This window comes from Eubalaena glacialis, chromosome 3, assembly GCF_028564815.1.
Source record: "Eubalaena glacialis isolate mEubGla1 chromosome 3, mEubGla1.1.hap2.+ XY, whole genome shotgun sequence".
NCBI lineage: Eukaryota > Metazoa > Chordata > Mammalia > Artiodactyla > Balaenidae > Eubalaena > Eubalaena glacialis.
The window spans coordinates 77275082-77285397 of record NC_083718.1 but is presented as its reverse complement, the minus strand read 5'-3'; the positions used below and the strand labels follow the sequence as shown (position 1 = coordinate 77285397).

The window sequence follows — 10316 nt, the reverse complement described above, 5'->3', positions numbered from 1 at the left end:
GGAGTGTGTCCCTTTGGGAGGAACTAAATCTGAGAATTGGGGTTCGCTGTTTAGGGGAGGAGGCGGCGTCGCTACTCCAGCCCTCCCGCACTTCTGCCCCCGTCCCAGGAGTCTTCCAGAACCCCAGCCCCCTGCTGCCTCCCCTCCCCCTCTCCCACCGCTCCCCGCCCCCCGCCCCTCCCCGGCTCTGACATCACAGGCCAGCCGGGTGGGGTGAGGCGGCGCTGGGCTCGGGCTCTGGCTCCGCGGGCGGAAGAGGCGGCGGCGGCAGCAGAAGCGGCGGCGGCGGCGGCGGGAGCCGAGGAGGTTCCGGACGCTGCTCAGGAACCGGGGACGCCGGAGTGCCCGCTCCCCGAGCGCTCAGCCCCGGAGGCGGTGAGAGGGCCGAGAGGGGACGTGTCGCGGGGAGGGGCAGATTTGGGGGTCTGGGCTTAGAGGGGCGTCGATCCGGGACGCCTGGGGACAGATGCGGAGCGTGGGGGCCCCGGAGGGGTCCGCTCCGTGTCAGGCCCCACGGGCTCCGTCTCTGTCGGTGCGCTCCGAGCGCGGTGTGTGCTGGAGGCGGCGTGGCTCCGGCCGCCCGTTCCACTCTGACCAGCAGTTTGGGAGTCGGACCGGGGCCTGGGGATTAGGATGGAGCCTGCTTCCCGCCCAGCCGGCTCGGCCGGGCCAGCTCCCGCCCCTCCCTCCCGTTCTCTGGCTTCGGACTCGCCTCGGCTGGCGGTCTCCCGGCCCAGCCCTGCCTCAGTTCCGCCGGCAGCCGCCCCTGTTCCGAGGGCTCAAACCCGGCGGCTGGCACCACGTGCCCTCGCCCAGTCCTCTGCACCTGGGGTAGAGGTGGGATTGTCGAAGGCTTGTCCAGAGGGAAGGAGTCGGGAGCTGGGGGGTGTACAGGAGAGAAGTAGCTAACGTAAAGCCCCTGATTAATTTCATATAATGTGTGTCAAAACTGACAGGGACACACACACCTACAAGAGACACGCCCGCACACACGGTGACACACACCCATGTGACTCTTACACACATCGACTGCACACAGCAAATCACAAAGGGCCCTGCACTACGCATCCAAGCCCCCACCTCACTCCCACTGTCTCCTATGTGCAAGTCTCCTGGTAGAATATCAGTCTAACAGGACAGCTGAGTGGGGGCCACCGTCCCCAAGTCCACCCTGATTTTCTGGGCATCTTCTCCCAGCCCTGGGCTTCAGATCGCCCCTCTTTAAAACAGTGAGAAAACATGGTAGAAAATCCTGGTCTCAATCCAGGACAGGGAGACAGGATCTTGAGGGCGAGTGAGCCTGGTGCTTTGAAACTGGGTGAGTAGTGAGGGTAGGGGTTGCTGGTGGCCTCTCTTGCTGGGTCCAGTTGGAGCTTAGGGTGCTAGGAGTGGCTGGCTTCTGGGCATCTGAGTGGCCAAGGGATGGAGGGGGGGTGGAAGAAAGGGAGAGAGAGAAAAAGAAAGAATGAGTATGAGTCAGCCAAGGATGGAGGCCCAAGTCAGAGAGAGAGAATGAGGGGAATGTGTGTGAGAGGCAGACAGACATCAAGAGAGGGACACAGAGGGACAGAGATACAGTCAGGGAATGGGGAGGGGAAGGAAGTGAGAGTCAGAGATGGTCAGATGAGTGGGGAGAGTGCTGGGGAATGGACGACAGAGGCTCAGAAATTAGGGAGGATGAAAGCAGGATGGTGGTGAGACCACTGGGAGTTAGGGGAAACATGCTGAATATGTGTGTTTTGTTGCCCTATGTGTCTAGCCTCCAGGCTGTCAGAGCGATTAGCTTTAATTGCTCTTCCCTTTGTGGTTAAACACTCCGTTGGGCAAATTGCCAGAGATGCCCTAGGCTGCCAGCTGCCCTGGTTGCCTACTTCCTCACTTCCCTGACACCTGTGCCCATCATGTGTGCATGTGTTGTCATGCATGAAGAAGAGGACCAGAGTCACACCCTGCCATGCCATCCCCTCACTCTCTCACACAGAGCCTCCACCACAGTGCAATGGTGGACATCACCAACCTGTATGCAGCCAACCAATCCAGGCCCCTCCCCACTAAACTTACTCTCTCTCTTTATAGCAGGGACACTCATTCCTTCCTAGTATAGCTAGTATAGTAGCTCTGAGGACTGAAATGGGGACACCAAGTCACCAAGAACCCAGGAGTCCTAAGTATTCTTGGCTACCACCAGGTGGGACAGGATGAAAACCCATTGAAAGGAAAGGAGGAAAAGAGAGACTGCAAGACTAGGGAGAGAGGTAATAGGTGAGGAAGAGATAGAGAGATGGGAAAGAAACAGGAGGAAGAGAGAGAACCAGATGAGTAGAGAGCAGTAGAGGCCCCATTCCCTCTCCTCTGCCCGGCCTGATCCAATGCCAGGTATCTTCTGATGCTCTCATCCTGGGTCCGATCCTTCTTCTCTTGACTAAGGGCTTAAAGCTTAACCCTGTCTTTGTAGCCAGGGGTAACCCATTTTGCTTCTTGGACTGAACATTTTGAGGTCCAGGTGTCCTATCCCACCCCCTCATTCCCAGGCTGACTCTGGAGCCTTAGACCCCTCTTCCTACTTTACAGAAAAAAAGGCATCCTCCCCCCACCCTCCCCCCAAAAAGCTGAATAGAAGCTATGGGAAGAAGTCAGTTGAGTATGATAGTAAAGGAATAATTAGGGACGAACTACAGGACTGCTTGAATTTGGGGCCCAGATAAAATTTAAAGCAGGAACCCTGCTCTCTCCCTTCCCAGCCCTCTGCTTTGCTGTGATTACCACCCTCCCACCCCAAACCCCAGGCAACAAGACTGACAGACTTGAGTGCCTACAGGCCGCCTCCTGCCCACTGCAGGGATCTTCAGGTCCTTGCAGTTCCCCTCAGCCTTAGGCAGCTGCAGCCGATGTGAGGGAGGGAGGAATAGCACCTCCTAATCCTAAGGCTTCATTAAATTTACTGAGGATTTGGAACCAAATGCTAGGGAGAGGATAATCATAAATTAATGTCCAAATGCACAGAAATTCTTTTGGTGCTACCACCTCCTCCACAGGTGGTTATCCCATTTTGCTAGGCTCTCGAAGTGTTCCCAGGGCCCGCCCCTTCCTCCCCCAGTACCCATGGAGCACCCACCTGTCATGCTCCCAACTACTACCCTAGAAGGTCAGAATATAATCCTTACCTCCTGGCCCCTCTTCCTCAGCATCCTCAGTTGGTTTGACTTTTGTCAGGGCCCCACCTGGGGCCAGCTCGGAAGGAGAGGGAGGAAGGAAGGAAGGTGTGAGGAAGCGGTGAGCAGAGCACAGAATGATCTGGGAGGGAAGGGGACTGACTTCCTGGCAGCCTCAGCCCCGGTTCCCGGTTCCTGCCCAAGTATCCTGTCCCAAGAGTGGCCTCCGCCCAGGCTGCCTGGTGTTCCCTGGGCAGCCTCTGCACTGTTGCAGAGATCAGGAGGACTCTTCAGAGCTATGAGGGCAGGAGACTTCTCTATAGGCCCTATGGAATTCTAAATCTTAGGTGAGGAAAGCAACATGGAGGGTGAAGGAGCCAAGCTTCTGCCAAGCCCCACCTACCATGGCCAGACTACAACTGGACAATGGTTGACCAGGGAAGCTTGAGAACCAAGTAAGGAAATTTCCCCCAAACTCCCCTGCCCTTGGCCCTGCTGCCACACCCAGGCCTGGGCAAATGGGATCTCTCCAGGGAGGCAGGACACTAGGCTGCCTTTCCCTGCTCCCTTACCGGGCCTTTCTCCTATCCCTTCTGTCTCTTCTTACTCACCACTCCCCACATCCCTCCTATCCAGTGGTGTCATTGTCCTGACAACTGAATGGGGGGGGCACCCAGAACTGAGGTTGCCATGGTAACCACTGAGCTGAGGCTGCAGCCTTCTCATCGTGGACTCTGTGTGCTCCCTGTGCCCCTTCCCCCCCCCCAGGATTCCTCATTTGCAGCCTCAGTCTCTTTCCCTCTCCCAACACCAGTTCTCTTCCTCCATTCTGTAGGCTCCCCTTACCCTTCCTCTTTTCTCTGGATGTGAGCCTGTGATTATCTGCCTTCTTACACATACTCTCAGCTGGTCAGACACATACACACAGACCACATACACTCAAAGCCACACATCCAGCCCTGGCACATACACATCCACTACCAGAACATCCAAACACACCCACAGATACCAGCACTGCCTCCTCCCTGTACCTGTGCCCACACCCAGGGATCAGCATCCATACAGAGGATTCTGGCACACACACATTCCCACCCCCATTTCTCTTATGGGCCTCATTGTATCTGTTTCGCTCTCACAGAAAGCTCCTACTCACCGCCCCCAGCCTTTGTGGGTGGGTGTCTAATACACATTAATCCCTTCCCGCCCACCTCCCCTGTAAGTCTGTGTTTTCAATTCAGAGTCCTAAATCTTAACTCCTCCCAGGAGATACACACACACACACACACACACACACACTCTCCTCCCACAGGATCTCTGTATTTACAAACTCTTCTTCTATGTGAAAGCAGGGCACTATGGTCCTAAATCCTGTCCCATTTTCCAGCTAAGGGCTTGGTCGCAGGGTCTCCTCGACTGGGGCAGCCTTCTTGAGGGCATCTTGCCTCCTTCCCATGCTGCCCTTTTCTCTTCAGCTCTCTTCACACCCCCCCTCCATTATTATCCCCATCTCTGAACCCTGTCCCCATCATTCCCCTTGTCTACATCCCCCCGCTCCGGCTTTTCTGTCCTTGGATTATCAGTGGAGGGGGCGGGGGCTGGGCTCCAGAGCCTGCTGCTGTGGCCTAGATTTCAAGGCGAGACGGTTCCTGGTGCTGACAGTCAGAGAGAATTGTTTCTGGCCCAGCCTGGCAGGGCCACCGCTGGGCCCTCTGTCTGGTTGCACCTGGGTGTGCAAGTGAGCATGTGTATAAGTGCCTGTTTCTTGTGGGGCTCATGCTGGCCCTGCTGCCTGGCTTATTGTGTGTTTGTGTCACAGTGCCTGCCACCAAGGGAGGCTTGTTTGTTCTGGTCCAAGTAGGGGGCTGGGAATGGGGCCTCCTGGGTGCATGCTTCTCTCCCTCAGTTTCCCTGCATGTAAGTGGAAATAAGGAATATGGGGTGTGTCAACTAGTCCCTTTCTGCTATATTCCCAGCCCATTGTTGGGGTGATTTGTGGGCAGTCTCAGTCAAGTACAAGGTCATCTAGCTCCTTGCCCCACCCCTTAGTCTAGCCACAGAGTGTTTATGGCATAATTTACTTTTTAAAATGCTTTACTTTTCTAATTATAAAAGAAATATATAGTCATTGTGGGGAAAAAAAGCCCCTTTTTAAAACTCACCACTAGAGTTTCACATTTTATCAAATCCAGAAAGTTCATTCTAAGGTCTGACCTTCTTTCTTCCTGTCTTAGCCACAGTCCCTATCTTAGTGGAAGGAGGGCCTTGAATGTCCTCTCCCTTTTCACCTAAAAATCTTCATAGAAGAGGGATGGGGTGAAGGCCTAGATGAGATCCAGCCTTCCCCAGCCCCCTGTGGGAGGTCACGCTGAAGGTAGTGCCAGCCGGATGTTGATGCAAGCAGAAGTGGCAGCCCCCTTCCTGACAGACTTTCCCAAAGCTGCATCTGAACCCCTTCTCCCTGCCACCCAGCCAGCCTGGGAACTGGGCAGGGGGCCAGAGCCAGCCGCTTGGTATTCTTGGGCGCGGGGGCTGTAGGCATAGCACAAAGGCTAGGAGAAAGGGCTGTGTAGAGGCCCAGCAGCAATCAAGGGAGAAAATGGGCTCCGCAAAGGTGGGGGTAGCCCACCGCTTCACCCTCCCCACCCCCATCCCGAGACCTAATGACTGAATACAGGGCTGAGCATGGAGGGGCCAGGGGACCATTTGACCAGGCAACTAGGCATCTATCCAAAATGAGTCATTAGTGGGGTGGTGGGGAGTTGAAGTGAGGGACCCCCTTTGCTTCTGGGAAAGAATGGAAGCTAGAACATGAGCTCCAATCAACCTCCCCCAGCCCCTTCTTTTTAGCTTCTCACTGCCACAGCAAGCCTCTCCCTGGTCGTCGTTTTGGTGTGTTTTGTTTTGTTTGACAGGGGGAGGGGTTGCAGGTGGGTGGGGCGATTCTGGGGGGGGACTTGGAGACTGCGGGTGAGAAAGTCGGGAGCAGGTTGCTATGGTAACCGCCTCCTCAGTCGGGGAGCTGTTGCCAGGGTTACTGTTAGAGGGGGGGAAAAGGAAGAAAAAAGATGGTGGGGAGAAGGAGGTGTGACTTTTCAATCTAGACTCCAGCCTGGGCCCTAGCTTCCCAGTTTCTTCCTGTCTACTCCTACCTCCCTTAGGTCTTCCTTTTCTCCCTCCAGTCCTAGCCTCCCCAACCTCTGTGTTCCAGGCACTTGCCTGGTAGGGTAGAGGAGAGGTGGGTCGTGCCAGTGAGTGAACCAAACCCTGAACCTCAAGCTCAGCCTCCTCTCCCTTTGTTCCCCCCAACCCCAGTCATGGCCGAGTACGGGACCCTCCTCCAGGACCTGACCAACAACATCACCCTTGAAGATCTGGAACAGCTCAAGTCAGCCTGCAAGGAGGACATCCCCAGTGAGAAGAGCGAGGAGATCACTACTGGCAGTGCCTGGTTTAGCTTCCTGGAGAGCCACAACAAGCTGGACAAAGGTGGGGGAGGGGGACACAGGCATCCTACCATCAGCCATTCAGGCTCAGTTCATTCAGCAAATAGAAATGAGCTCAGAGCTCCTATACAAAGTGCACTCCTTTCTGACAAGGCAGGATAAGAGGGGTGCTCTAAGAGAGTAGAGGGGCTCTAGGGCAGTGGTCTTTACATTCTTCACGGTGCCCTTCTCAGTAAAAATATTATTCAGCAAAAAATGTTACTCAGATCCTACTGTGCTATCATATATATAATAGAACATTAAAATAGAACTTAAAAGTGATAAAACTTAAAAAAGTTCTAACATTTTCTTATTCACTTTTAGAGACCATTGCTCTGGAAAGGCCTTTGGGGAGGAACTGGTATTTAAGATGGCCCAGAAGGGCAAGTGGGATTTCAAAGGCAGGATCCAAAGGAGGACATGCTAGGCAGAGGATCATAGTATGTTTAGAAGTGGCTGGAAAGGTAAGTTAAGACTGTGTTGTGGAGGGCCTTGAGTGATAGGGTATTTGATAGGTGAGGTGAGTGACCTGAGGGCGCTTCAGAGATACTAATCTGTAGCATGGAATGAAGGGAGGGAGGCTGAAGGAGGACATGCTACACTTAGGACAGGGGTCCCTAGCGGTCCTATGAGGAACCGGGCCGCACAGCAAGAGGTGAGGAGTGGGCGCGAGTGAGCGAAGCTTCATCTACCGCTCACTCCCCATTGGTCGAATTACAGCTTGAACCATCCCACACCCCCCGCCCACCCTGTCCATGGAAAAATTGTCTTCCACGAAACCAGTCCCTGGTGCTAAAAAGGTTGGGGACCGCTGACTTAGGGGACTGCTGCAGTAGAGGGGAGGAGCCAGGCAAGAAGGCATCTGCAATCTCCTAGAACTGGCCAACCCATGGACATCATCCCTCTGGTTACGTCTGTGCCTTCTCATTCAGAATTACCCTTCTCACTAGGCCCAGAATCTCTCCTGGGTGGTCTACAGATCCCACCCTTCTGGTCCCACATGTGCTGCTGGGAAATTCTGATGCTTGCTTGGAGGAAAAGTGAAAGAGGGACAGGGTGGATGTTGGGTATTTGGAAGCCCGGTTAATTTTTCTCTTCTCCCCTCCACTCAATGTGGAACCTGGTATTTAACCTAAATCCCTCATTCTAAATCTGTAATCTAGAAACTTCACTCATCAATGATCTGCCCTTCCTGGGAATAGTTCTCTGTACTGTTTTTTGGTGCTTTAGCTTTCTTTTCCTGGCTTAGTTGCCCCTCTTCTTCCAGTGTTGCCTCCTCCAATAACCAATGTGAGCAACTCAGTCTTGGTTCCTGAAGCCTAATCCAGCAGTGTAGGGGAAGCTGACCTCTACAGCCTAGCTCTGACCCTCAGTCTCCTGCCTTCCTCCAGACAACCTCTCTTATATCGAGCACATCTTTGAGATCTCCCGCCGTCCTGACCTACTCACTATGGTGGTTGACTACAGAACCCGTGTTCTGAAGATCTCTGAGGAAGATGAGCTGGACACCAAGCTAACCCGTATCCCCAGTGCCAAGAAGTACAAAGGTAAGAGGCCATGCCTTTAATATGTACCTCTGCCCCTCCCATGGATTATCTGTGGAATACTTGAATTTTGGGAGAACAGAGGCTTATGCTCAGTTAGCCTGCCTGCTGCCTCCCATGACTTCTGTCCCTGGACACATCCCTTTTTGCCCCCAGACATTATCCGGCAGCCCTCTGAGGAAGAGATCATCAAATTGGCTCCTCCACCGAAGAAAGCCTGAGCAAGGGGGAGGAAGAGGAGGAAGGTTGGACCTTCATCAGACCATTCTCTTCCCCCATCCTCCAGGGGAGGGGGCAAGGGCATCCCCCCCCATCTACCCACTTACTAACCTGGTCCTAACCCCCTTACTGTGCGCGTGTGTGTGCGTGTGCGCACGCTCTGGCTGTCTGTCTATATGTCTAGCTCATCTAGTTCCTCCTCCTTGTGAGGGGATGTGGGTCAGGGGCTGGGGGTGGGGGAGCTCAGTTTCCCCACTCTAGGGGGAGTTGGGGGCTATTTCTATGCAAATAGAAATGGGCACATTCCTCCTACTTCCCTTTCCTCCACTCTTCCCCCACCTCTCTAAAGTGTGGGAGCAGAAAAGGGCCTGTATTTTCCTACAATGAGGCGGCGAGGTAGGAGTGAGGCATGGGAGAGGTGGGTGAATCTAATGAAAAGCAGTGAGAGGGAAGATGAAGAGGCTACCCAACCCCCACCTGGAAGGGGCAAAGAAAAGCCAGAGTTTGTGTTTGTACCCCAAAGCTGGACTGGCTGAGGAGTCCAGTTTCCAGTTGTTCCTCAGGTTGGAGGGCCTGGGCACCAGCAGGTCCCTTTTTGCTCCCCTCTCATGGGCCTACGGTGGGTATGAGCCAGGGACCTAAAGAGAGAGGATCACTGGATCCTTCCCTGGCCCCAAAGTTCAAACCCCATGGAGAACCCAGCATTAGATACCCCCCACTCACCTCTGCTCTGGAGAGACTGTGCTGGGAACATGCCCCATCACTGAGCCTGAGTGGGGATGAAGGCAGAGAGGAGTTCCCTGTTCCACTCCTTTATTCCTACTCAGACTGTTGCACAGGAGTCCCCTGAACCTAGGGAGGTTGGGGAATCGAGATCCTTAGGTTTTAACTCCAATCCTGCTCCCACTTACAGAGTCCCAACGTGGTTATCGCAGGCAACCTTCCCTCTCTCCATGATCTAGAACCCCCTCTCCCCCAAGCCAGAAAGAAGGGAAGAAGCTAACTACAGTGTTTTCCGTTGCACTGATCCCCAATTCAGTCCAGGAGGGGATTCGGTAACCCCTCTCCCTCAATATCCTGGCACCTTGGGCTTGTGAACGCCTCCTAGCCAAATCACTAGAGTACAGTGACCCCAGCCTCCTGCCTGTCCCAAGATAGCCCTCCCCACCCTGACCGTGCTAACTGTGTGTACATATATATTCTACATATATGTATATTAAACCCGCACTGCCATGTCTGCCCTTTTTTGTGGTGTCTAGCATTAACTTATTGTCTAGGCCAGGACGGGGGTGGAAGGGGAATGCCACAGTGAAGGGAGTGGCAGAGTCAAATTGCTACATAGTCAAAACAAAACTTTTTTAAACTTTAAATTCACATGCAATCTCAAGAGGCTATTTAGAGAAAGTTTAAGCTAGGAGCTTCTAGGATGTGGGAGCAAAACTTTAGTGGAGGGGAGAGCTGGCTACTGGAAGAGGGAAGAAGCCAGACTGGTTGGAGAGCACCCTCTAATCCTAGCCTAGCCCAGCCCAACCTGCCTGTCCCCTCTGGCCACTGCTGCGGACACCTGCCTTAACACATACACCTCGAGTACTCCACAGTTTTGCCTTAAAGGACCTTCCCAAGTTTCCCCAGTCCTGTCTGGCTTCTCCCTCAAGGAGAGAGAGATATTTGTACAACTGGGAGGGGGGAAATAAGCAGGAATTATCCTTCCAAGCCAGGATATGTTATGTGAGAACAAGTCTGAGAGAGAAAGGGGGTGGAGGGAGGGAATATATAAAGAGCCTTCCTTTGACGAGAGAAGAGGATGAGATGGGAGAAGGGAGACAGGGTCATTTTCAGCGGAGTCTAGCAATTTCTCTGTAAGGCAAAATAATCTAAAAAGACTAACCTGCCCTCCCGCCCCCTATACTGCTGTGAGA

At 53.8% G+C, this 10316-nt stretch overlaps 1 protein-coding gene across 1 annotated transcript; it reads left to right on the top strand.

Moving 5' to 3' along the window:
- Window positions 1-229: 229 nt before the first annotated feature.
- Window positions 230-9630, top strand: PEA15 (proliferation and apoptosis adaptor protein 15). The gene is made up of 4 exons (XM_061183224.1): window positions 230-375; window positions 6465-6638; window positions 8026-8181; window positions 8335-9630. Exons 2-4 carry the CDS (start codon window positions 6467-6469, stop codon window positions 8397-8399), a joined length of 393 nt encoding a protein of 130 aa, XP_061039207.1. The 5' UTR covers window positions 230-375; window positions 6465-6466; the 3' UTR covers window positions 8400-9630.
- Window positions 9631-10316: the final 686 nt, after the last annotated feature.

Bases quoted from the DNA above. Each gene is read 5' to 3' on its own strand.
- PEA15 (XM_061183224.1), top strand. From the start codon at position 6,467: ATGGCCGAGTACGGGACCCTCCTCCAGGACCTGACCAACAACATCACC. The intron at 6,639-8,025 runs GTGGGGGAGGGG...GCCTTCCTCCAG, and splicing joins CCACAACAAGCTGGACAAAG to ACAACCTCTCTTATATCGAG. The intron at 8,182-8,334 runs GTAAGAGGCCAT...TTTTGCCCCCAG, and splicing joins CAGTGCCAAGAAGTACAAAG to ACATTATCCGGCAGCCCTCT.